The sequence below is a fragment of the Trachurus japonicus genome, chromosome 23 (genome assembly GCF_045865225.1).
Source record: "Trachurus japonicus isolate A0001 chromosome 23, Traja_1.0".
Taxonomy (NCBI): domain Eukaryota; kingdom Metazoa; phylum Chordata; class Actinopteri; order Carangiformes; family Carangidae; genus Trachurus; species Trachurus japonicus.
This window is the reverse complement of record NC_140929.1, coordinates 4760743-4788727: the sequence shown is the minus strand read 5'-3', so window position 1 is coordinate 4788727 and position 27985 is coordinate 4760743. Positions and strand designations below refer to the sequence as shown.

The 27985-nt window shown below is 41.9% G+C and overlaps 1 protein-coding gene across 3 annotated transcripts; it reads right to left on the bottom strand.

The window, feature by feature from the left end:
* Positions 1-359: 359 nt before the first annotated feature.
* Positions 360-27985, bottom strand: upf2 (UPF2 regulator of nonsense mediated mRNA decay). Of its 3 annotated transcripts, none has more exons than XM_085769981.1 (21): positions 27936-27985; positions 26389-26760; positions 24419-25198; positions 23258-23418; positions 20900-21091; positions 20639-20788; positions 20433-20536; positions 19821-19906; positions 18772-18880; positions 18550-18663; positions 18345-18461; positions 17126-17515; positions 13484-13759; positions 12260-12443; positions 9146-9297; positions 7848-7952; positions 7328-7426; positions 6482-6655; positions 3134-3275; positions 2324-2444; positions 360-431 (listed from the first exon to the last, which is right to left on the bottom strand). In XM_085769981.1, the coding sequence occupies exons 1-21, from the start codon at positions 27965-27967 to the stop codon at positions 422-424; spliced, it is 3870 nt and encodes a 1289-aa protein (XP_085626107.1). In that variant the 5' UTR covers positions 27968-27985; the 3' UTR covers positions 360-421. The 3 variants fall into 3 exon arrangements, with proteins under 3 accessions (XP_085626107.1, XP_085626108.1, XP_085626106.1); XM_085769982.1 differs by having other exon boundaries at positions 360-428; XM_085769980.1 differs by lacking the exon at positions 360-431 and adding an exon at positions 2078-2227.

Below are 27985 nucleotides of genomic sequence, written 5' to 3'. Positions count from 1 at the left end.
AATGGCGGCCCCTTTCCTGTCCGTGTTCGCCGCCGCCGCCGGCCGCTCAGGTGTTCATCATCAGTCTTCAGTCTCTGTGATTGGTCCAGACTGTTGTTCTGTTGTTGTTGTTGTTGTGTGGTTTTTTTTGTTTTATTGTTGTCATCTCAGGCAACAGACAAAAAAGAAAAGAGAGCCATCATCTGTCTGACCTTTGACCTCTGACCCCCCCCCGCCTCTCTCCCTCAGGGGGGCGTGGCCTGGTCTGGAGGACTCCATCCCTGTGTTGTAGAGCGGTTTCTCCTCTCCTCTCCTCTCCTCTTCGGTCCTCTCTTTCTCTCTCTCTTTAGACTCGCTCACTCGCTCTCTCTCTCTCTTGCTTTTTCATTTGCTCTCTTGCTCGCTCGCTCTCTTGCTCGCTCAGCCCGGGCCCAGACTCCAATCAGCGTCTCCTAGAGGAGAGAGCAGGACAATGACTGTAGCAACAGCAATAAAAGTCAAGTAAAATAAAAGTGTTGTTTCCATTGTTCATTATTCATATATTTGTTTATCTACACCACATATTATATTACCACATTAAAGGGATAGTTCAATATTTTGGCAAGTTGGCCCCATTGCCATAATCCCTATAGTCATAGTAGTAGTAGGTTCGTTACCTTTAATTGTCGGTGCAAGCTATTTTTAGAACAGCGGAGCAGAGTTGTGAGCTGCCAAGAGGCTAATGGGATTTCTTGGTTTCCCTCAACAAACTCATCAGATACACAATCCAACAACTCCACAACGCTCTGGTGGACAAGTTGTGACCTGCACATTCACCACGCTATGAGATAATAACACAACGTTACCAGACAGAGTTGTTTTAGAGGGAAATACAGAGACTGCTTGATGAAAAACTGTCCCTGAAGGCAACACGCATCAGCGGTTTTGCATGAATTTCCCTCTAAAACAACTCTGTCTGGTAACGTTGTGTTATTATCTCATAGCGTGGTGAATGTGCAGGTCACAACTTGTCCACCAGAGCGTTTTGGAGTTGTTGGATTGTGTATTTGATGAGTTTGATGAGGGAAAGCAAGAAATCCCATGAGCCTCCGTAGTGTAGCTCTGAGAAAATAGCTTGCACCGACAACTAATGGTAACAAACCTACTGCTATGACTATAGGGATTATGGCAAAAATGTTGAACTATCCCTTTAATGTTATAATGTCATTAAAACTCATATACTTGCTTTTTAGTCAGAAATGACTTTAATTTCTTCACTTATTTTTTTATTGTAAATGTGTTGTAAATTATATTTCAATTCTATTTTATCCATTTCATAATCTATGTGTATTTTAATATTTGCTGATGTTATGATACCCTTTTAAAGATAAAATATATATCTATGCATCTTGGTATCAAATACCCATAATATGTGGATAATTAAAATAAAATTGCAGCAGAAAAAGAGCAAATCAATTCAAAACTGTGGTATTGTGTTTCAATGCATTTCAGCCTCTGATCTGATATTTTTATAAAACCGATCAATAACTCCCATCGTTGCCTCCTGTGATGTATCTGTTGTCTTCACTTCAAAAACATATTGATTATTGCTTCAAAATTAATTCGACACAAATCTACCTGTGCTGATATTCTGTATTTTTCTTACTGTTAATATTAGATTTTAAAAAGATAAAAGTGTTTGTCTTTATTGATACTTTCTGACTTCAGCACCCTGACTTTGTCTCTTTTCTTTTTTTGTGTGTGTTGATTTTCTTCCTGAATTAAAAATAATAAAAACTTAACAACATTAACAACCCACTATAAACTTAATTAATTAAAATGCATTTGTGGCAAATATGAACAAATCTGAAGGTAAAACCAAAGTAAAAACTCAGATTCTTGTGTCAATGTGTTTGTATCTGAGAAATCCCAGCGGGCTTGAACGCCACACACATGTTATGATGTTGTTCCAACAAAGACACACGAGCTGCTGTTTCTGTTCAAGCATAAACTTCAATGAATCTTTATTTACACGTGTTTCCACAACAAATAAATGATCTCACTCAAACCTGGAAAATCAGAATCTGTCTACAATGAAAATCTAAAACCTTATTTTTAACCCTAACTTTCTGAATCTGAAGAAAACAAACTCTACTCCGTCTCATATCTCTGGTTTCTCTCCTGCTTGTCTTTCCTCTCTCGTCTCTCTTGTTTGTCTCGCTTCTCCTGCCTTTCATTTCTCGCCATTTTCTCTCTGTTCAAGGAAACACTGCCGAGGAGGGAGGGAGGGAGGGAGGAGGGGGAGGGGTCAGTGCAGGTTGAGTTGAGGTAACGAGTCCTAACTCTACACACACACAGGCCTCACCTTCCTCCGGTCTTGAAGATGAGGTCGGCGTTGGGAGCTCCTTTCGGGTGCTGGTAACGCGGCCGACGCTCTCGGTTGGTGTTGGCCGGAGCCGGACGCTGAGCGAGCGACTGCATCATCTCTGTAACACAAACACAAACACGCAAAAGGGATTTCATTTTAGCTCTAAACTCTGTAAATATATCACTTTATCGACATTTCAAACATTTTTAGGCGAGAAAGTAGCCGTTTAGATCAGCAGTGTGTCGTTAATTTGTCTAAATACCAGCTGTTTACAATTTTGTTCGGACGAATTCGGCGCTACTCAAGCTAGCCGTTGTGACCAACACACTTCCGGTTACTTTCATAAAATAAAACACCCGTTGCCCTTTACATACAGAAAACCATGACGATAGAATTTGTGCTTTTACTTTGAAATAGGAAGCTAACCTACCCTCCATGTAGCTAGCTTGAACCAAAATAAACCGTCTTTGCTTGAACCCTCCGTTTTGACCGATCTCGTCCCGTTAGCGGCATTTGACCGCTCAAGATGCCTTACCGGAGAGTTTTGTCAGCTCTGAGACGAAGATCGGCCCGCCGGTTTCCGTTTAGAGTTGCTGAAGAGTTTCTCTGATGACTTTAGGTGGAGGCAGGCTAACACTACCCATACACTTCCAGCGTTTGAGCTAAGCTAATTACGGGCGATGCGGCTCTATCTCCCTCGTTACTGCACGCACAGTCGAAAGGATGGTGTCTATCTGCTGGTCATGGACTCGGGAGTGAGGCAAGACACGTACAAAAGTGAGCGCAGCGGCGGTCGTCGTGCGTTACCTTGGTAATCCTCCTGCTCCTGCCGCTCGTTGATGTCCAGCGTGAGCTTCTTCATCCTCATGCGCTCCTCCTGCTCCGCCTGCTGCTGGTTGAAGTGGTTCGCCGCCAGATGTGACGACAGCGGCACGTTCAGGATCTTATACTGTCGACGAGAAACACACACACACACACACACACACACACACACACACACAGAGGTTAACAGTGATGGAGGAAAGATGGAGGAAGAGTGACAAACAAACACACTGGTCTGTAGCTGATGCTTTTATTTTGAAGGTCTGATCCATAAGGAGGAAGAACACTTGACAAGCCATTAGGGTTTTTTTATTTTGTTTTTATTTTTCATATGCTGTTTTATTACCGTAGATGACCAAATAGTCGCCCGTTTATTGTCTGTACTAAATGGTCATCTACGGTATTTATTTTTTTCATATGCTAATAAATAATAAAAAAAATATTTTATTTATTTTATATACTGATTTATTATCAGTGGTTTTAAGAACCAAAAGAACCATCTCAGTGTAGTTTTCCATCTCCTCTCTCTGGAGCTCTAGTAACAACAGGTCGGTGTCAGCCAATCAGAAGAGAGGAAGAGGCTCTGAGCCTCTCTTCTGATTGGCCGACTGTTTTCTGAGTCAATCAAAAAAAAAAATAGAGCAGATTTCAGATTAAAACACTCAGAGAAACCAAAATCCTGCAAGTTGTTGGATGTTTGGGTCCAAGAGAGGGGGCGGGGCTTTGTTGTGACATCACAAAGTTACAGGAAGTCCTGATGGCTGGGTGGAGCTTTAATAGAAACATCTACCTATTTTTTTTTCTATCCCACAGTCTTCAAAACTGAAAAACGATGCATTTACTGTCACAGGAATCCAGGAAAACTTGTTAATATTCATATTTGAGGCGTCAACCAGAGATTTTTTTTCTTATAAAAACAAACTGGTGAGTTTCTGTGTCATGTACATCCCACACAAGAGGAAGCAACGACACCAAACACACAAACATATACGTAATATACACATTCATAGACACACACACACACATACACACATACAGAGGATGCTTTGATTCACTGCTGCTGTAAATCAGTGTGTTGTGTGTTTACAGAGAGAGTTGAAGTCGTTTCCCATCCACACACCTCACCGATGCACCGACAAAGATTTTTCTGTCTCAGCTCTGAGCTTCACAGAACTGAAGCTGTGTCGACTCGGCTCGACTCGACGCTCCGTTAAAGCCCGAGAGCTGCAGCAGGAAGACGGACACACCCTGCAGCAGCACAACCAGCCCCTGCCCTCAAACCACACATTCCACCGCTGCAGCCTAAACACACACACACACACACACACACACACACACGCTTTCCTTCCTATGCCTGTGAGGACCCTCGTTGGCAGCGTGCCCCCTCCTCTCTGGCTGCTACACACCAGACCAGAGACCACAGGCGTGAGGACGAATCCTCTGAACCTCCTCCGTGAAAAAAAGAAACAAATGATTCGAGAAACTCATGTAAGCAAACATGGGTTAAGAAAAAAATAATAATAATATGGAGGACGATCCATAAGAAGAACAACAGCTTTTTAATAATTACTACGATTATCTCAGAGATAATATAACCAAAACCAAGTACAGAATCCAAATCGCTTCGTCTTTTGATAGAGATAAAAATGTGTCTCAGCACCGGGACAACAAATCAAATCCTCCAGCCATCAAGGAAACATGTTTGTTTGGAAAAAGATCCAACAAAAATTTCTAGATTAAACTTTCAGTGAAAATTAAAATGCAAAAAATGTAATCATTTTGACTCAATTTGCTAAAAAATAATTGCAACATCCTTTTTGGCACATCTTTACTACTACTATTACTACTAATAATAATGTGGGAATAAATGGCAGAATGAAAAATCATGATGATGCTGCTCTGTCGCTGCTCTGGATGTGAATAAAACAAACTAATTCACAAAAATCAACTTTAAAGATGAACTATGCGTGCGATCTATTCTCCTCTGTGTTGCTACTGTAACCTTCCTCTCAGACATGTGCATTTGTTTACGTAACGTTATGTAACATATATACGATGTTACAACGTGTATATCTGTGTAGTCTTTACTGTCATAAACAAAAGATATTTACGGGTTACGAAGTGCGTAGAGCTGGGACACCGGGGCAGCGGCCAGGTACTACACTACACTACCACGCCAAGTCACAAGTCATGTAGTTAACTATCACAATTACTCTGTAACTTTTTAATTAAGGTAAAATCCTCTTTAAAATGTGATGATATGTAGACGTCATGCTCCCTAACAGCTTTAAAACCAGAAAAATAAACCTTCAAACGTCTCTCTGAAGCAGCGACCACCGACCTCAGTCCAAACCGAGGTCCCCGTAATGACGCTTTAAAACTGAAACTGGTCCTCACAAGTATGAAATACACACACACATACACACGGAGTCGAGTCAATATTATTCCTGGGCTCAGTCAGTCGGAGTGTGAGTGAGTTTCAGAAACAGTGAAAGTGAATCACTCTCTCACTCCTCTGCTGCTGCTGCTGCTGTGTGTGTTTTCTCTCACTCATCTCCAACACTGAGCTCAAACCTGAAGCTGCAGCTGAGTGGATTTTATTTATGGACTTATGGTTAGTTTGTGATCCTGCAACACCTCTGGGTCCCTGAGCTCCTCCACAGGACACAGAAACTAAGCTCCTGGAGGTTAAAGGGATAGTTCACCCAAAATTGAAATTTCACTCATTATCTACTGACCCTCATGTGGACTAAGGGCTGGGAGAAGTTTCAGAGTCCTCCGTGGCTTCTCTGAGTTACAGGGGGTCTCGGCGTAGCAGTGCATGTCCATATAACGGTTGCAAATGGATACCAACTGTCTTTGTAACAAAAAGACACACCAAAAAAACATCCAAATACCTCCATGCTGCTCGTATGTAATGTCCGTCTTGTATTGAAGCCCCGAAATGCGAAACTGTCCTGAAAAAAAATTAATACGTCTTTTTTTCAAGCTTGTTTGTAGCATAAGCTTCTCGAAGCTCCTCTTCCCGGTTCGTCAAATTTGGACGAACCAGGGTCTGTCCTCTACCCAGTTCGTCCAAATTTGGATGTTTTGTTTTTTGGTGTGTCTTTTTGTTTTAAGAAGACAGTTGGTATCCATTTGCAACCGTTATATGGACATGCACTGCTACGCCGAGACCCCCTGTAACTCAGAGAAGACACGGAGGACTCTGAAACTTCTCCCAGCCCTTAGTCCACATGAGGGTGAGTAGATAATGAGTGCAATTTCAATCTTGGGTGAACTATCCCTTTAAAACCTGCTGCTGCTGCTGCACCCTGTTTACACTTCACTCACCTGCTGCTTGTTTCCTTTGCGCGTCAGCATGACGAACTGCATGGTGTCGGAGATGTCGGTGTCTCCCTCGCCGATGCACGACTGCCCCGAGCCGCCCTTCTTCAGCTGGCTCTTCAGCTGCAGCGGGATGGCCACGTCCAGCTGGTGCACCTTCACCGTCTCGCCGCTGCGCTGCTGCAGGGACAAGGAAAGACTCACGCTGTCAGACTGCAGATACACCAGTGTTTCCTCTACATTCATTTAGGAGTGGCGGCCCAGTCCTGCACTGGGTCGGATACTCTCGAGTAAGGTAAACTACAGTTAACTATCTTGCTCAGTATCTACTCTTTGCACCTCGTCTGCACCTCGATGACGTACCACAGGTCAGGTGACAGAATAACAACAGGCTACAGATCAGTGGTCGCTGTTGCCGGTGTGTTTTTAAAATTAGCGGGTTTGATTCTTGTGTCGGAGTGCTAGTGGAAAAGCAAAAAAAAGCAAAAAAACTGAGTGTCTCAGTCCACTGGGCTTATAAATAATCAACACTGATGATCATTCAGGACATCTGCGCCGTAACGTGCGGGGTGCGACACAGCAGAACGATCCTGTGTAGGAGTTGTCCATGGTTACTTAACCAAAAGTCTCTTGAAGTAGTAGCTATCAAACAAAGACAAATATGGACTGAGGAAGTTTGAATAGGTGGTTAGATACAGAAGTCATCATGACGTGAACCGTAGCCTATGTTGCAGTAAAAAAAAAAAGATCGTCCGGTGGAAAAAACAAAAATCCTAGAGGAAACACTGTACACTTTTTAAAAAACGTGGAGGATGTGCAGCAACGCTCGGTGTGCAGGAGGTGGTACTGTACCTGCAGGTTCTCCAGCATCATCTTGTCCAGAGCCTGGATGAAGTCCTCGTCCTCCGCACACGCCACGTGCTTCAGTCCTCCGCCACGGATCGTCACCTCCTGCAACAATTAGTTAATTAATTAACAGAACGCTATTGTCTCATGATAAAACCTGTCTTTTCTTCCAGCTACATTTAATCTGCTCCTCTTCAAACTGCAGGGATTCAGAAACAAACGCTGGTTGGCGTCCTGCGCTTGTTTATACTGTCTTTATGTACTTGAATTTTAATTTTTTTTGTCTTTAAGATGTTTGAAATAAACGGAATAATGATAAATTACAAAAGTAAAGTCTCCTCCTGTGAAGGTTTAGGCCATTATTATGATTTTTACAGACAACATTCATCATGTTTGATCATATAATGGTGATTATGGTGTTTTATCATTTGTGGACATCGACTCCTTAATATAATATAATATAATATAATATAATATAATATAATATAATATAATATAATATAATAAAGGACATGTTCCCTCTTACATTGTTCTCCTCATCGGTCTCGTTCTCTTTATTGGAGTCGGTCAGGTAGTCTGTGTTCTCCTCTTCCTCCTCCTCCCGCTCCTCCTCCTCGTTCTCAGACCCGTCCTGTTGGGAAAAACATAAATAAAAATAACTTATTGTAAATACAGCAAATACATTTCATAAATATAATACTTCAGTAATCTCTATTGACCTGATCACAGAGGTTTCGCAGCACTTCCAGAGTTTGTACCTTGTTGTGTTGGTATGAACTGACCTCAGGTCAGAGGTGCAGTCGCTGCTTTCAGAGGAAATTATTCATCTTTTCATTAACTTCCTGTTGAACTGTCACTGAGATCCAGTCAACAGATAAAAATGTTCCCCAACAGGCTCCACTGATACCTGCCTGTTGTTATCTGAAATCTGATGATATCTGCACCAGAACTGTGACTGGCTACTATTTTTTTTATTATCAATTCATCTAGAAAATGATCATAGATATAAAAGTAAGGTGTAAAATCTTCACATTTAAGAAGCTGGAAGCTGCAAATGTTTGATATTTCTGGACTTAGATGATTATTTTATTATCAAAACTGTTTCCAAATCATTTTGATTGACAAATAGGAACCAGGAACGTTTCGGGGAACTACCCTCCCTCTCCCCGGCACTTCGGCCCGACACGGTTGTTTGTGTTTCTCTAGATCTGAAGACCAGACCGACTTCCTGATCGGCCTGATTGGACGGCTTCTTGTTCCTTGTTTTTCATCAGGCATTATCAAAACAATACGTTTTAGAAGAAATCTTTTGTTCTTGTACAGTATGTGTAGTTTTAAGACCAGGAGGCGACTTTTACTTTAGTAACGATTTACATAAAAACACACAGACGGGCTGCAGGAAACTTTTAGTTCCTGAAACTTTTGGTGGAAAAGCTTCTAAAATTAAAAAAGACAGATCTTCAGAATAAACAAATATAAACTTCCTGAGACCAGATTCATATATTAAAATGTAATTTTTAATTCAACGATTTTTGTTTTTAAAAATCCTGTTGAGAACGACTGAAAACTGAAACAATAGTCAATATTTTCATCCAATTTTCATCACATCACATGTTTTTTGATTGTATCTGTTCGCACAATGAGCTTCTGTCAAAAGAGCTTTTTCTCCGGCCGGACGAAAACATTGAGGAAGCACGACATCATTTACACTATCAGTTGCCACGACAATGCGTCACACTTCACCAACACAACAGTAGCGTTGTGTCTGTGTGTTGTGTTGTGTGAGTTTAGTGTGAGTTGTGTGTGTGTTTTTTCTGGACTCACATCCTCCTCCTGCTCGTTCATCTCGCTCTCGTTGCCCGACTGCTCCTCCGTCTCGGCTCCGCCCTCTTCGTCATCGTCCTCGTCGTCCTCGTCGAGCCCCTCCCCCTCGCTCATGGCGCTGCTGGAGCGGCCGTCCTTCTCCATGGCCAGACCTCGGGTTGGGCGGAAAAAAATATAAACACCAGGGTCATTATTACATCTCACACACACATGGTTATTATTAGAGATTACAGCGAGACACCTGCGGCCTCGCACCCCGACCAGGACGGACCGACTTCAGATAGAAATAGGAAGAAACACGAATCAAAGGGATAGTTCAACATTTTTGGCAAATTGGCCCATTGCCATAATCCCTATAGTCATAGCAGTAGGTTCGTTACCTTTAATTGTCGGTGCAAGTTATTATTAGAACGGCGGAGCAGAGCCGTGAGCTGCTCAGAGCTACGCTACGGAGGCTCATGGGATTTCTTGGTTTCCCTCATCAAACTCATAAAATACAAAATCCCAAAACTCCACAACGCTCTGGTGGACAAGTTGTGACCTGCACATTCACCACGCTATGAGATAATAACACAACGTTACGAAACTGAGCCGTTTTGGAGGTAAATACAGTGTAAATACAGAGACTGCTTGCTGAAAAACTGTCCCTGAACGCATCGCGCATCAGCGGTTTTTCATGAATTTACCTCAAAAACAACTCTGTCTCGTAACGTTGTGTTATTATCTCATAGCGTGGTGAATGTGCAGGTCACAACTTGTCCACGACAGCGTTTTGGAGTTGTTAGGTTGTGTATTTGATGAGTTTGATGAGGGAAACCAAGAACGGCTCTGCTCCGGCATTCTAAAAATAGCTTACACCGACAATTAAAGGTAACGAACCTACTGCTATGACTATAGCGATTATGGCAATGGGCCAATCTGCCAAAATGTTGAACTATCCCTTTAATTTCTGCCTCATGAGTCAGACTCGGAGACACGCGGCCGCGGTGACGGAGAGAAAATGCAGCGGGGCCTGAAGTGGACGATCAGGTCCTGAGGAATGTTTGATCCTGGTTCAACTATGAAGAGTTCAACAAAGGAACTAGTGTGAAACCAGAGAGAGAGAGAGAGAGAGAGAGAGAGAGGCCTCCGATCGCTCATCAATCACTCTCTCCACACACACACACACACACACACACACACACACACACACACACATACAGGGTATTTATTCAAACAGTGCATTTCTGAGGTTATTGTCTGAGTGTTTCCAGATTCTGCTGCTTTATACTTCATTCATTTAACAGTTATAATAATTTATTACCTTGAAGAATTACATCTTCACACAAAAAACTGAGGAGAAGCTGATAAAATAAAAATATATAGGCTAACGTGTTGTTAAAGATTAACCTGTTCTGACCTGTGACCTCCAACACTAACAGCCCACTTGACCTGTTTGTAGTTTAAACTTCTTAAAAGGGCAGAACATTTTAATAATTTCAGAGTAAAATCTGAAAACTGAACGGTCCCTCAGATGTATCTCGAGGTTGTGAACCCTCAGTTGGACGAATCTACATGATTTCATATGAAGAACTTAGCTGAATCAGCTAAAAGTCGCTCACATGTTGTTGAATCAGTATATTTATATAAAAAAACACAAATTAAGATACTTTAGAGCACTTAGGTCTCCAATGATACTTAAGCTTCAACTATATTTTAATGTAAGTGTAATGTAAATTATGTAATGAACTGCCACTGATAGATATTTTATCTGAGGTGGACAGTCTTTTTATGTTTTATTGTGTTTTTTATCTTTAGTATTTTTGCCTTTTTAGTGTGTTTTATGGTTTTTATTTTACTGTACAGCACTTTGAAAACCTTTGTGTTTATTTAAATGTGCTTTATAAATAAAATGGATTGGATAACGTCCTGCAGCAGCGGTCCATGTCTCGGTGTCTCGGTGTCCGAGGGTGGAGCCTCTGTTTACATATTTCTCTGCACATTCCAGGTGAACACCTTGAAACTGTTCAACAAAGACGAAGCTTTGAAGAAAAAACACCTGCGACACAAACGCTTCCTGCTTCATCCTTCACCCACTCTGCTCCCTCTCTCTTTGTGTCTCTGCGTTCACAGGAATTCATTTTACATTCAGCAGCAGAAACAGAAACTATTAAAGGACAAAACCCACAGAACATCTCGTCAGTCGTCTTAGTAGGACGACGACACTAACGATTAAAAGCAAACTGGTAATAAACCACAGTGCAAACTTATTCCCTGTCTGGACTCAGAAACGTTTTCATTTCTAGATGTTTATTCACAGAGATCGGAGCCGATGATCACACCGATCATTATCTCTGTGTCTCATCATACTGTATCTGTGTTCAGATCAGAGATTTCTTAACTCTAAATCTAACCCTCAACAGGTTTAAGAGAGAAGAAACAGACGTTTTAAAGGTCGCATTTCTGCGCTTAGTAAAGTTACTTGAATTTCTGTGACAGCTTCAGTTTTTATCAACATATCAACCCCGTGCCATTGAATATGTGCATGAAGTATGACTGCAGCTCATTTGCTCTTTAAAATCTCCAATTTAGTGGCTGAAAATGAGCAGAAATTGTCAAACCAGGAGCTCAACATTCAAAAATATCAAGTTTAGGAACAAATAAATCAACAGAAAATCCAAAAATCTATCTGTATTAGTGTAAATGTGATTAAACAATCAATTATTTCCCCATCAGTGGATGTTAAACACACAGACACAATGTCACTGCCTTCCGAAAAGAAGCCTATAATGAATTCTGCACAGAGAAACTCCGCCACAGACGTCATTCATCATCTCATTCATTTTAATTCACAATTATCATTCCTAAACCTTCTTCATTGTCTGTCTGTGTGTGTGTGTGTGTGTGTGTGTGTGTGTGTGTGTGTTTAGATGAGCTGAACCTGTCTGACAGACGAGGCCGAGTGAGGAGTGATGCAGCGCTGCCGGTCGTCCTCCCACACACGGAGGAATGCTGCTCCGCCGGAGAGACCGGACGCCGCCGCACATGTGCTAATTACGTGGTGCCGGATATATACGGTATACGGTCGGCGACGCTACAGATTCAGAAGCCGCCGTGTCACCGTGTCACGCTTACCGAGCTTGACGAGCACCTCCCTCTCCAGGTCGGTGACCTGCTTGGTGGCCTCGTCCAGCGAGCAGCTGAGCCGCATCTTGGGCCGCAGCAGCTCCAACGTGTCGCTGATCATGTAGTCGATGTCGATGGGGAACGGGTGATCCTTGGTCCACACGTCCACGCTCTTCTTCCACCAGATGTAGCGCTGCACACACACACACAACAGCAATTTTAGGCTTGTTTTTAACGGAATTTCCTTTCATTTTTATTATTATTATGATTTTTTATTTTAATTAATATTAGTTTTATTTATTTTATTTCATTATTTGTTCATTTGAATCCTGGGATTGATCAATCCAATCCACTTTATGTACAGTATACAGCACATTTTCAAAACATAAAAGTTTACCAAGTGATTTGCATACAAGATATAGAGCCCAAAATAGTAAGAAGACATAATGAGGATTTATATATAATAAGAATTTAAAAAGAATAAAAAGGATGACTTACGGGTTCCTTTCTTTAAAAACAAAACAAAAAAAAAAACACTTACATTAAATGAAATGCCATAATAATGAATTGGTTTACAGTCAACAATATACAAATCAAACTCCATAACTATTCTTTTTTTTGTCATGTTTTTATATAATTAATTTCCCCTACTTTTTGCTCATACATCCTCTTCAATTTAAAAATATTTGTACCGCTTTTACATTTTATTATTTTACTCACTCACTGTTTTATTATTACTTATTTATTGTCTTATTAGTTTACTGATCTTATCATTATCATCCTATGTTTCAGCATGTTTTTATTTGATTTAGTTATGTACATAATTATTTATTTCTCCTACTGCTTTTGCTCCTTTTATTTGTTTGATTCTGTTCTCCTCCTACTCTTTCTTATATTTATGGTTTTACCATAATTTGTTTGAGATCTATTTATTCTCTTTTACACCTTATGAACCTTTTTAATAATCCCTGCTTTTAAATATTCCACGTTTACTTTCATGCAGTATGTTGGTGAGAGGGATAGGGTGTTTTTACTACGGAAAGCACCTTTGTGTTGTATTATAACTGTATGAAAAGTGCTATAGAAATAATGTTTGATTGATTAATTGACATTATGTTATTGATTCTCTCTGCTTTTATCTGAGAACAAAGTCTCTAAAAGATGCGACAAGTTTACAAAAAGACCAAAATCGTATTACGGGACAGAAGCGTGGTGCGTGTAGCTGCGACGCACCTGGAAGTAGATGAGGAAACAGTCGAGCTTCCTCTTGCTGGAGCCGCGGTCGAAGTACTGGCCGCAGGTGTCGAGCAGCGTGCAGACCATGCGCAGGCGGAACAGGTGCTCCGGCGGGTCGAGGGGGCTCGGGCTGCCGTCCTGGTTCACGCCGAACGAGATGAAGGAGAAGAGCGTGCGGAAGATGACGGCCGACTCCACCATGCGGTAGTTGTAGAGCTCGCCCAGGAACTTGGCGCTGCTGATGCGGCGCTGGTTGAACTTGGGCTGGTTGACCTGGCAACAGAGAGAGGGAAACGGTCAAACAAATCAGAAATAATGACATCAGTATAGTTCATCTGTGGTTTTTGAGAAGCTTTTCAACTTTATCAAAAGTAAATCTAACACCAGCTTCCATCAAGCAACCAAGCTGCAGAAATGTATGGCGGCTCATGCCATCACGTCATTAACATCCTATTAGACATTGGTATTTAATTGTCTTAATAATGGATGAGTGGGTTGATACCAGGGTTTCCCGCAGCGCTTTCCTGTTAAGGCGGCCGCCTTAACAACAAAGAGCTGCCGCCTAAACTAACGTCTTAAAAAAAAAAAAAGGAGCGATATTCGCCGCCGGGGAAACACTGGATACTGTATATGAGCTGTGACCTTTCTGACTCTAAACCATTCGTGCCATTAGTGTAACGATGAACCTCCCTCTGGGTGTTCCTGAAATGTTGCAGTCACATCTTTGTACGGTATTTGTATTTGCCAAAGATCGATCGACTTGAATTAAACATTTGTGCAAAATGTGAAGGAATCCCCTCACTTATCACTGAGACATTACATTCACAAGAATGAAACGGACAGGAAACAGGACGTCTTTTGATAATATTTCAATTCATTATTCAGCTCTATACTGAAGTATCTGATACATGTTTAAAGGGATGGTTCAACATTTTGGCAAATTGGCCCATTGCCATAATCCCTATAGTCTTAGCAGTAGGTTTGTTTCCTTTAATTGTCGGTGCAAGCTGTTTTTAGAACGGCGGAGCAGAGCCGCGAGCTGCTCAGAGCTACGCTACGGAGGCTCATGGGATTTCTTGGTTTCCCTCATCAAACTCATCAAATACACAATCCAACAACTCCACAACGCTCTGGTGGACAAGTTGTGACCTGCACATTCACCATGCTATGAGATAATAACACAACGTTACCAGACAGAGTTGTTTTAGAGGGAAATACAGAGACTGCTTGATGAAAAACTGTCCCTGAAGGCAACGCACATCAGCAGTTTTGCATGAATTTACCTCTAAAGGCCCTTTCACACCGGAGACGTATTTTTCGTGCGAATAATTCTCGCATCAATATTTATTTTCGAACCCCGGTTTTCATCACGAGTCCTTTCACACCGACCGCGAATGTGTCGCAGCGAAAATGCAACATAATTTTTTTTCGGAGCGCGGTCGATTTTTCTGAGCTTTCGGCCGGCGAATAAACGCATCAACCAATCATGCGGCGTGAAGAGGAGGTACGTCACAGCCCCCACGTCAGAACACAGCTGTTTCCCTAAACAGACGGTGGCTGCACAGTCTCGGGCCGCCACAGTCTCTCACAGGAAAAAAGTTTTTTTTTTTTTTAGCGTTTCACCGTCTTTGCTCTCATCTCTGCCAGTCAGCCCCTCCACCTGCCGTCTCTCTGGCGTGCGGTCGCACCGCAAGTACACACAAGGACACGGACACACACACACACACACGGGCACATGGACACGTGCTTGGCCGCTAATGTAAACAATGTAAATAACCTGTGTCTCGGAGGAAAGAGGAGAGGAGAGGAGAGGAGAGGAGGAGGAGGAGGAGGGATAAGTGGAAAGAGGAGAGGAGGAGGAGAATACATACTGTCAGGACAGTGATCAGATATTAATCAGATATTGATCAGTGATCAGACAGTGAGCTGCTGTGTTGAGTAAAGTTGGTAACAAGACAACAGTGGCATAGTGAATACGTGAGGGATAATTAACAGATTAAAGACATGACGTGGAGGCGAAGAACCACCCGTCGCAAAGCGAAACTTTGGAATCTAATCGTCACATCTGTCGCATATTCGCGTCGCCGTCGGTGTGAATGGTTTTGATGCGAAATATTTGGCCGCGAATATTTCGCAATTTCGTGTCGTTTATTCGTTACGTCCGCGGTGTGAAAGGGCCTTAAAACAACTCTGTCTGGTAACGTTCTATCGAACTATCCCTTTGAGTTCTGCAATCGAAATCCTAACTAAAGACATGAAAGTATTAACAGTAAATGAACTTGTGTTGCAGCGGAGTGAGTTACATAACTGTGACCTTCAGAGTTTCTAACACTTCACATGTTGATGCTTTGCTGTCAGACGATGTCGAGGTTGTGAACTGTGAACACATCTTATCTGTTCCTGCAGAAACAACAGCACTTCAAGCTGCTGTCAAGACCGTCAGTCAAGACAACCGCAGGGCTTTGTTCTGTCTTCCTGTGCTTCATCTCGCTGTGCGTTACCTCACCACCGATACATAAACAACCGCTCTTCTTCTTCTTACGGTATTGTTACATCATCATCATCATCATCATCATCCCTTTCAGTGCTGGGTACACACCTATGGAATTCTTTACCACCAGAAATCAAATCCCAAATATAGAATTAAAGATGTTTAGTGCTAGAACTAAACATTGGCTTAAGCAGCAGCAGAAATGTGAACATTAACTTCTCTCAAGTCACTGTCAATACAGCATTTTACTAATGTTTAATGTATTTAATTTGTGCAATTTCTTAATCAAAATTTTGTAGCTGTGTTTATTTGTTCATGATACCTATTCACTGTATTTGTATTATTGCACTTATTGTATTCAGTATCTTTTATCCTTCTTCAGCCTGACCAGGGACAAAGACTGCAAATTAGCTGAAGCTAGACGTCTTGTATGCATCGCATTTTTCATTCTTTGTGGCAATGTTGTATGTATCGTCCCTGTTAAAGGGACAACGAGGAGTTTTGGAAAAGCGAAGCGTTTTCACACTACATTTATGAGCCTCCACGCGCACCGTGAAATTCTTTGACTGGCGCAAGACAGACTCATGTTTTCATTCATCAATAATTAAAGTCAGAGGTCCGAAGACGATCAGATACCGTCGTAGTTTCGACCATAAACGGCGATGCGGCGGCGTTATTCTCATGACTCGCCACGAAACCGAAAGTAAAGAAACGCTGGTCGGCTCGCCCAGCCTTTCCGCCACCACTAATAATAACAAAATAACGATAGAGACAAAACGATATATTTATCGAAAATGGGCCCATTAACAAGTGTGGGTAGCGGAGATTCATCCACATCAACGTGAGACTTTTTTATAACCAAATAGAAACTCCTCGTTGTCCCTTTAATGTATTAATAATCTAAATTTTGTAGCTTTATTTATTTATTCATGATACCTATTCACTGTATTTGTATTATTGCACTTATTGTATTCAGTATCTTTTATCCTTCTTTAGCCTGACCAGGGACAAAGACTGCAAATTAGCTGAAGCTAGACGTCTTGTATGCATCGCATTTTTCATTCTTTGTGGCAATGTTGTATGTATCGTCCCTGTTAAATAAACATTAAAATAAATAAATAAATAAATCGTCGTCGTCGCTGTCTCACCTCCATGCCGAGCCGGATGTCCTCCAGCACGCCGTCCACCACGTGGATGCCGACGTCCTCCTGGTAGGCCACGAGGCCGGCCAGCAGGTTGGCGACGCAGTGGATGCTGTTGTACTTGACGTTCCAGATGTTGACCATGCAGCAGATGAGGTAGCTCTTCACCTCGGGGTCCTGCCACGGCAGCTTGCGCATCTGCCTCAGCACCTTCTCCGTGGTGACCTTGGACAGGTCCTTGTACAGCAGCTTGCGGATGTACTCCTGCAGCGGCGGCCGCTTCTTCTTCACCGTCTTCTCCATGGGCGGCGGGTTGCAGTAGTAGTAGGCGTTCTCCACCATCGTCACGTAGCGCGCGTCCAGGTGCTGCGCCTGCTTCTTACGCATCATCTGCTCCTGTAGCGGGAAGATCGGACAAAATATTAGAGGTGGTGAAAAAAATCAATCATTGATTTATTACATTTCCAAGAATATACATCATAATCCATAAAGTTTTAACTTTAGGACTGATGATGACGTGTGACTAATGTTGACAAATTATGATTTTATTGTGTTTTTTAAAGCTCCAAAGTTGCATCTTTGCAACTCTGCAACTCAAACTATGGACATTTATTTGCACACTGACCCAAAAAGTAAAGCAAAAGTTATTCATTAGTCTTCATCCAGAAAGTTTTAGCTTTAGGACTGATGACGTGTGACAAATGATGATTTTATTGTTGTGTTTTTAAAGCTCCAAAGCTGCTTCTTTGTTCTGTAGGAAAAAACTCAAATATGGACATTTATTTGCAAGTGCGGACATTTGTGTTTTTTTGTTTTTTTTGACTGTGAAAGACTAACACAAAAAGCAAAGAAAAAGTTAAAAAACTTATTTGGAAGTTACAAAAAAACTACAAAATACTGAAGGTGCTTTGTGCTCCAACTCAGTAAAAGAGAAGTAATTCAGTAGCTGACTGTTTTTTAACAGAGCAATACATTTGTGGTGTATCTTGGGTTACTGTTACTATCAAATGGAAAATAAACAATCGTTAATAATCGAAAATCAGTTGGTAATCGAATCGAATTGGGGAAATCGGACCGATTAACCATCCCTACAATATATCAGCTGTTTGAATCAAATTACAACATCATAAAATGTATCGATTTCTGTCCAAATGATCCTGGAAATCGACACAGAAATAAAAAAACGTAGGAGTTTAAATCAAAGATGATGACGTTGCTCACTGACCAGCAGGACGCTGGTGCGCAGGTGGGACTCTGGAGATCTGAACAGGAAGCGTCCGCACGTCTCCAGCAGCGTGCACGCCATCTCGATGTGGTGATGGGTGAAGTCAGACAGCAGCATCTGTCGGGGCACACACATACACACACAGAGTTAGGTTGTAACGTTCTCATCGATGAGCTCAGAGATAACGAGGTCTCAGACTCTTCACCTTGAGACAGTGCAGCGTGTCCGTCTTTGAGAACATCTTGAACTTGGCCAGTTCCCCGATGAATCTGACCGTTTTGTTTTTGGTCTCGATGTTGATCTGGTCCTTCTTCCGGATCTAAAAGCAAAAAAAAACCAAAAAAAAATCCACGTAAAATCATCGATAAAATTAAACGTTTTCATTCATAACATCGTGATAAAAGTGCGCCGATGGAGAGGAACCTACGTGGAACCTGAAGTCTCCCTTCAGCATGGAGCACAGGTCCTCGGCCACGTCCGACATGCAGGGGTGGAGAGTCGCCACCAGGCGAGAGTAGAAGGGCAGCAGATCCAACCTGAGAGAGGAGGAAGAGGCAGAGCTCAGCTGACCTGCAGACTAGAGGTTAAGACGACAGCGCCACCTGCTGCTGTTGGAAGGAAACTGTCTGTGTTTCTCTCCTTGAACGGACCCAAACCAACTTAACATACACGCTCAACAGATTGGCTCACACTGCAGGTTCCTAATATTAATACTGAACTCGGAAAGACCAGTTTCTCTTACTGTTGCACCTACAACCTGGAACACTCTGCAAAATCATCTGAAACTTACCTCACTTTTATCAATAGGACAATTTAAATCCATAATTACACTTTATTTCACCTCTAACTGCTCCTGCTTTTAACTACACTTTTGTTTCAATTTATCTTTGTCACCTTTAACTTCCGGTGTTATGTTATGTTTATGTATGTTTCAAATGTTTTGTGTTCTGTCCTTTTATGTTCTGTGTTTCATCTCGGCTATATTGTAAATGAGGTTACTCCTCAATACTATATCTCCAAGCTTAAGTAAAGGTTATGAATGAATTAATGAATGAAATATATAGTATCCAGCGCTTCATGCATCTTATTCCTCTGGGCAAAGTATTTACTAGAGGAACAAAATAGTCCTGAACAAATGCACTGTTTCCTGCTGGTAGCATCCAGCTGTTTTAGGAAAATATTGAGCCTTTTATTAAAAAGAAAAATGAAATTGCATGTATGTGAGGTGTTTTTCTAGGTCTATTCACCGACTAAATGTTCATGCAACAACACTGCCTCTCGCTGTTTGGCGTTGGACAAGTGATAATAGTTAATTTATTTTGGAAAACATTAGCAGAAAACTAAAACAAAACAGCTGTTTTATCCAATGTTAATATTTAAGATCAGCTAAATCTGTTTCTATCTAAAGACCAGAGTTTTCTCTATATTCCCGCTCAGCATATAAATAATACTTTGCACATCATTAATTGGTTTTACCTCTGCCTGGGGACGGTGAAGAGAGCGCGCACAAGCTTCCTCCTGTTGGACTTGGTGTTCATGTTCATGCAGAAGTCCATGGCGGCCTGCAGGAGTCAACACAGTGTGTGAGCTGCTTTTACTCATTTAAAACACTGTACTACATGCAAGAGGAGGAAATATGGATAAAATACTTTCACAAAAGGGTTAAAATTTTGTTTGATCAATTTGTTTGAATCATCTTTGACTAGAGATGTCACGATTACTTGTTTTCAAATTCCACAATTAATTAATCGTAAACATTTCTCAATACCGTCACTTTCCAAGGTATTTAAATGTGTAAAAAAGAAAAAGAAAAAAGAGGCTAAAACATTCAGTATAGATGACAAATAATCACTGAAATAATCCAAACATTTTCCCCTGGGGGTTTAATAATTGGTCCTATATTAATAGATACTTAAAATATTTTGTGTATATGATTAGAAATGTAAATATATTTTGACCATAATTGATTTTTACATCTTCATAGTGTTGTGAAATTAATTAATTAATGCATAATAATCATGATTATGGCTATACCGTGATTATTTCTCTGACAATAATCTCTTTGAGCATGTTAAACCTTCTCCTCACCTTGTCGATGAGGTCTCTGTTGACACAGTTGGGAAGCTGCTGGATGAAGGCGTCGACGATCAGCTTCAGGTGCGACCCAGTGTTGGCCTCCTCGTCCTCTTGTTCTACACACACACACAAATAAAAATAAAAAACGTATGAGAAATCCTCTTTTTACCGAAGCTTTGTTTTTGTTTGTCTCTTCTGAACTGAAACGTTTACCGTACCTTGCTCGTCCAGCAGTTTCTTGGCCAGCTCTTCGTTTTCCGCCTCGTCCGCTCCCTCCAGCTCCAGAGGTTCATCGGCGATGTCCAGCGCCTCCAGCTCCAGCTCCAGCTCCTCCGTGGTGCTGGCCGCGTCCTTCGCCTCCTTCCCATCTGAAGCAGCAGCAGCAGCAAACAGTCAGTTTAAATAAAACTGAGTGAATGAATCCCTCTCCCTCTCTCTTTCTTTCATCTGTCTGCCGTCTGTCTGAGTCACGGACTTACCTTTGGCGTCGTCCTTGTCTTTGCCCTGGCCGCTCTTCTCGTTGTCCTTGAAGAGGATGGCGGGGACGAAGGCCTTCAGGTCCACCAGGTTCTCGTAGAAGTTGCGAGCGTCTTCGTCCTCCCAGATCCCTCCCTCCAGGTCGTACTCTCCGGGCTTTCCGGGGGTGAAAATGTCGATGCCGGGGCCGTGCTCTGAAGACGAGCAGAGAGAAAGATATGACACACACATTCACCTGACTAGTGTTGTTACTTAAAGGTGTTCAGAAACGGCCGTTTGTCACGCCGAGTTTCCACGAGTTGCCGCACGAGTTTACCCGAGTAAGGAAAACAAATTTGATTAGTCGTTATTAGGGGTGGGAGAAAAAATCGATTCACATAAATATCGCGATATCTTTTTTGTCGATTTTTTTTTTTAATGTTTTTAAATATTGTGCAATGTGCATTTGTAAGCCTTTTATACATACAGAGAGTACAGGTTTTGAAAAGGGTTTAAGTTCACTTTATAATGGAGTATGTTAATTTATAGGCTCCTACAGTATTTGTGTGCAGATAAATATTATTAAAAATGCAGACTAAAAATCGAGAGAATCTGCAATATCGTAGAATCGCAATTTAAATCGAATCGCCATCCAATAAATCGTAGAAGAATCGAATCGGGAGAAAAGCATATCGTCCCAGCCCTAGTCGTTATCAAGCGGCGGGATATTCAAAGATCGGTGTGTGTGTGTGTGTTGTCTCAGATGAATCGTGTGCAGCGTGACGCATAATCCGTGCGCCTGCATTATCCAATGCGAAAAAATAAATACCACACTTTCATCCCGGATTTACTCGAAAATAGAATTTGGCACAAAGTTTGGGCTCCATCGTCTGATAGATGAGTTATTACACTAATGTTAGGACCAACAGTGGGCTCAAATTCAATTTTCTTTTCTGTGCAGCTTTAACTACAGTGGCATCATGCAAAAGTTTAGACACCCCTGGTCCAAAAGTCTGTTAATGTGCAACAGAAATGATCTCCAGAAGGCATAAAGTTAAACATGAAACACTCTTTTTCAATATTTTTAAAGCAATACCAGTGAATTATTTTTGTTTTCTACAGTTTTAGAGTGAAAAAGCTAAACAAAGCAACAGCCTGCAAAAGAATGGGAAACCCAGGAGACTTCAGCTCTCAGATAACTTTGACCAAGGTATCAGACAAGATAGTTACTATTTACACACTGTGATAGTTTCTAAAGGGGGGGCTACTAGCTACTAACTATGCAGGGTGGTCAAACCTTTTCCTTTTTCTGTCATTTTGAGAATGTAAAAGATGAAAACTAAAATATATATTGTTTAAAATGTAAAGGGAATGTGTCATCTGTAACTTTATGCCTTTTTCACATCATCAGAAATTTGAGACCAGGGGTGCAGAAACTTTTGTACGATGCCACTGTATATCATTATTATTCTGGATACAGAGCAAAACACAAGGTCTGCACACCCGAAGTAGCCCCAAAGCTTATTTTATTATCACCTCATGTGGCGTTTTGGGTACATAGCCAGTCTTCACATGTGTCTGAAGAAGGGTTGTGTACCCGAAACGCCACATGAGGTGATAATAAAACAAGCTTTGGAGCTACTTCTGGTGTGCAGACCTTATAGGGATAGTTCACCCAAAATTGAAATTTCACTCATTATCTACTCACCCTCATGTGGACTAAGGGCTGGGAGAAGTTTCAGAGTCCTCCGTGGCTTCTCTGAGTTACAGGGGGTCTCGGCGCAGCAGTGCATGTCCATATAACGGTTGCAAATGGATACCAACTGTCTTCGTAACAAAAAGACACACCAAAAAACATCCAAATACCTCCGTGCTGCTCGTATGTAATGTCTGTCTTGTATTGAAGCCCCAAAATGCGAAATTGTCCCGAAAAAAATTAAATAAGTCTATTTTTCAAGCTTGTTTGTAGTGGAAGCTTCTCGAAGCTCCTCTTCCTGGTTCGTCAAATTTGGACGAACTGGGAAGAGGAGCTTCGAGAAGCTTCCGCTACAAAACAAGCTTGAAATATAGACTTATTTAGGTATTTGGATGTTTTTTGGTGTGTCTTTTTGTTACGAAGACAGTTGGTATCCATTTGCAACCGTTATATGGACATGCACTGCTACGCCGAGACCCCCTGTAACTCAGAGAAGCCACGGAGGACTCTGAAACTTCTCCCAGCCCTTATATTAGTGGACATGAGGGCGAGTAGATAATGAGTGAAATTTCAATTTTGGGTGAACTATCCCTTTATGTTTTGCTATTTTGATACATTTCTTTTGTCTGGCACCCAATTCTTATAAATATTTTTTGGGATGTGCGTGCTGCTGCTGGATACACACCCTCCTGCACGGTCTTGTCCTGAGGCAGGTCTGGCATGTTTTCATCCAGCAGATCGGCCAGTGACTGAGTGTTGGCCAACAGCTTCTGGTAGGAGGTGGCGAACTCCTCATACTGCTTGTGTCTGTCCTCGCTCAGCTCTCCCTTGGAATGTAGGATTCGTCTGAAAAAAAAAGGAGGAGGAGGAAGGTCGAATCATCAAGTGAGCAGAAACAAAAAGTGACAAAGGAGCAGTGCAGTTGGAAACTTTCCATGGGAATTAACGGGAATAAAAACCAGAATTTACAAAATTGTAGGTTGGCCCTTAACAGTTAACTTAAAACCCTCCTGTCGTCCTTCAGGGTCAAATTGACCCAATCTGTTCCCTTCCTCTCTCCGTTCCTTCCTTCCTTCCTCTCTCCCTCCCTTCTTTCCCTTCTTCATTCCTTCTTCTTTCCTTCCTTGAACGAATCTGTTCCCTCCCTCCATCTTTCTTTCTTTCCTTCTTTCCACAATCCTTTCTCCCTTCCTTCTTATTCCTTCCTTGAACGAATCTGTTCCCTTCCTTCCTTCCTTCCTTCCTTCGTCCTTACTTCTTCCTTCCTTTTTGACCCAATTGACCCAATCTGTTCCCTCCCTCCTTCTATCTTTCATTCCTTTTTCCCTTCCTTCTTTCCTCCCATCTTTCCCTTTGTCCTTCCTTCCTTCCTTCTTTCTTTCCCTTTGTCCTTCCTTCCTACATTTTTGACCCAATCTATTCCCTCCCTCCTTCTATCTTTCATTCCTTTTTCCCCTTCCTTCTTTCCTCCCATCTTTCCCTTTGTCCTTCCCTCCTTCCTTCCTTGACCCAGGAGGACAACAGGAGGGTTAAATATAGTTTAATTTTCTTTCCCAACATGTTTTTGTTGTTCAGTAAAAGAATTGATTGTTCATACAAGAATAAATAAAACTTGATAAAGTTCTACTCACAAATAAATCTGTTGAAATGTCATGTTTTTTAATTGTATTGCATGGATGTCTGCTTATGACAAAACAAAATATTTACATTTATGTTTGGATATGATACAGTTTGTTTAAATTACCCCCAATTTCCAGTTCATTCCCATAAATTCCCAATAATTCCCATAAATTCCCATAATTTCCATGGAAAGCAACCCTACTGGAGAGGGAAGGATGAAACTCACCTGTTCTGCCTCTCGATGTTCTGCAGCTCCCTGTGGTCCTTCTTCAGGTGTTTGGTGAGGGAGGTGAAGTATTCCCGGAGGAGGTTCTGGAAGGGCTGCTGCTTCTCCGTGCTGATGATCTCGCTCGGCGGGAACGTCAGGCCGAACTTGTCGGCGGCCAGCTTCACCTTGCGCGGCATCAGCCCGGCGATGTCGTCCCCGCAGTGCTTGCAGAAGCTGATGACCACCGACACGTGGGTGTGCGTGTCGCGGTCGGCGCCGATGATGTTCTTCAGCTGCTCGTAGATGAGCGACAGTCCCTCTTTGTCCGTGAAGAGGCCGACGATGGTGAGCTCGGCGATGAAGCGGAGGTCCGTGCGCAGCTTGCTCACGTTGGGCGCCTTGTCCTCCTTCCGCGCCTCGAAGTGCTTCTTCCACGCCTGCAGCAGCAGCGGGGCGAACTCGGTGTAGCGCTGGTGGAAGAGCGAGCACAGGTGCACGGCGCAGCCCACGTCGGAGATCTTCAGCTTGGCCTCCACCACCGAGCTCACCGCCTCGCCGATGTACTTGCTGAGGTTGAGCGAGGAGAAGTCGTGCGAGAGCGAGTCGCGCTGCTGCTCGGTGAGCGTGCGCAGCTTCTTGACGAAGGCCGTGTTCTTCTTGAGGCTGGAGTCCAGGCGGCTGAAGAACGCCTCCTCGGGCCGACCCTCGTGGGCGTTCTGGTTCTTGACGCGCAGCTCCTTCCTGCAGTGGTGGCGCTCCCAGGCCTCCTGGTGCAGCTGATGCCCCTCCTCCTTTTCCCTAAAGAAATTAAGCAAAAAAATATATAAATATACACAGCTCTGGAAAAAATAAAGAGACCACTCCAAAATGTTCTTAATAAATCAGCTTCTCCACATGTGGCAGCCATCGATTCCAGTGTCTATTGAACTCCAACACAAGCACCTCACTCTACTTAGCTGATCACCTGAAGTTCTCCAAATCATATTAAATTATGAGGAAGATTATAAAAAAAACACTGCTGTGATTAAAAATTGGGATTATTCCACCAATGTTGATTTCTAAACTCTTCCTAAGTTTAAAAAGTAGTGTTGTGTTGTTTTAAAATGAATATGAACTTGTTTTCTTTGCATTATACAAAGTCTGAATACACCAGAATTTTTTTGTTATTTTGACCTGTTGCCATTTTCTGCAAATAAATAAATGCTCTAAATGACAATATTTTTATTTCTAATTTGGGAGAAATGTTGTCAGTAGGTTATAGAATGAAACAAATGAATAGTAAAACCAGAGGAACTGATCATTTTGAAGTGGTCTCTTAATTTTTTCCAGAGCTGTATATATGATGAAAGCAAAACATATATGATTGTGTTGCTTTGATTATCAACAGAAATTCCAGGAAAGGGAGGAAAAGAGAAAGGGGGAGCGGGAAAAGGGGGGGGAAGGGAAGGGAAATAAAGGAAAAGAGGGGGAAAATAATAATAATAATTTTTTTTTTAACTTTTTCTCTTGTTTTATTCTTTATTTTTTCTCTCTCTCAATTACTTTTTTGGCTGGTGTGCTGCGGTGTTAGGTCGTTCTGTCCTGTGCTATGTCATGCCTTTATGTTTGTCACTTGTATTGCACAATAAATAAATAAATACATAAAAATCCCAGGAAAGGGAGGAAAAGAGAAAGGGGGAGCGGGAAAAGGGGACAAGGGGGGGAAAACATAAAGGTTTGTTCTGTTTTAATTATTTAACTCTCTTTTGTTAGTTTGGTTCTTTCTTCTTTTTTTCCTCTCTCAATTCATTTACTTCTTTGGCTGCTGTGTTGTGGTGGTGTTAGGTCCTTCCTGTCTTTATGTTTGTCACTTGTATTGCACAATAAAAAATAAATAAATAAAATAAAATAAAATAAAATAAAATAAAATAAAATAAAATAAAATAAAATAAAATAAAATAAAAATCCCAGGGAAGATCCAGAGTTACCAAGACAACAGCATCACTTACTTCAGGAGCGCTGCCTCCTCCTCACGTTGCCTCTTGGCCTCCTCTTCCTGAAGCTTCCTCTCCTCCTCCTCCTGCTGCCTCTTCTCCTCCTCCTCTTTCTTCTTCTGCTCCTCCTCTGCTTTCTGTTTTTCCTCCTCCTTCTTCCTCCGCTCCTTCTCCTCTTTCTTCTTCTTCTCCTCCTCCAGGCGCTTCCTCTTCTCCTCCTTGCCGCCGTCTTTTTTGCCGCTCATTTTGGCCTCTTGGTCTTTTGGTTTGTCCCGAGCCGACGCCGGCCGCCTCTCGCCATCTCTGTCCTTCTCTTTTTCCTTGTTACTGAAGGTGCAAACGTCTTTTTCATCCATGTTTATTGAGCGCTTGCGTTCAGCAGGCATACTGAGGAAAGACAACAACAATCATTTTTTTTGAAGGCAAACCTCCGACAGTTGCACTATTCACTGTTTACGTTTAAGTTATGCACATTTCAATCGAGGAAAAAAAGAGGGGAGCTGGTATTTTACATCCTCTTGATGAAAAGTTGAATGATGAAAGATGTAAGTTGACTGTGACCACTGAATGTGGCTTAGTGGAAACTAAACAAAGGAATTACTTGTATATTGTTTTATTGTCCTTTGTTCTGGGAACATAGTTTTGCACTCAGGTGATGGGTACATGTGATTCACAAAGACAGACACAATTAAATTAGCCTCTTTCTTAAAGAATCAATGGGAGCTCGGGAAGACAACCTTGTATCAATGGGTGACTGATAATCAATGAATGGGTTCATTCATGTGGCTGTTTGCATTTTCTTTTCTTGTCTTGACATAAGTGACAGGATTAGTAAAGTCAGCCGAAAAGAAACTGCTGTATTGTCAAAGCTTGATATAACGGTGCGTTGAAACTCTCATGACACTGAAATAAAAATTCTTCCATTGTTGATATTTGCTTTAATTTCTGTTGACTGGTGGTGGGAGAGAAAAAAATCGGGGAAAATAAAGCTAAAAACTTGTTTAAAATGATATTTATGTCACGTCAGAGGCTAATTACATGTCTGAGGAAAAGGTTATTTAAATAGCGGACAAAATAAAGAACAAATTAATCAGTTTTCCACATTACATCCAGCAGTTTAAATCCACCTGTCACACACCCACGCAAACAGCGTCGCTGCACACAGACACCGCTCGTTAGCAACCTAGCCTAGCCTAGCCTAGCTGTGCAGTTTTAGCACGGTAACGTCAACGGCCTTTAACGTTAATAATTTTAAAGACAATTTAACTTTAACACTGAGGGAATGTGATCCGTTTGAAAATCCCGTTGAGATTATTTAACGTTTCCATCGCGTAAACACACATTCGCGACGAAAACACAGTTAGCATCGTCGCAGCTAACGCCTTTAGCATGAATGGATGCGCTAAATAAAACCAATGTAAACAAACGTTTTAGCAGCGTTTAACCGGCAGCTAGCGTGGCCAAAATCACTGTGGGGTGAAGTTAAAATAACGTAGACTATAAATCCTTGCGTGGCAATGCGCAATGTCGTGTAAATGTGACAGTAAAATGGAAATATTTACCTGCTAACTTTAGCAAAACAAACATCGGTCATTAGCGTTGGTTTCCGTGT

What these genes read in the sequence shown, in the direction of transcription:
- upf2 (XM_085769980.1), bottom strand. Translation starts at nt 27,967, where the DNA reads ATGACCGATGTTTGTTTTGCTAAAGTTAGCAG. An exon ending in ACAGAGACCTCATCGACAAG is followed by an intron (nt 19,907 to 20,432) that starts GTGAGGAGAAGG and finishes TGACTCCTGCAG; the next exon opens with GCCGCCATGGACTTCTGCAT. An exon ending in GGAGCAGGAGGATTACCAAG is followed by an intron (nt 2,445 to 3,133) that starts GTAACGCACGAC and finishes TTTGTGTTACAG; the next exon opens with AGATGATGCAGTCGCTCGCT.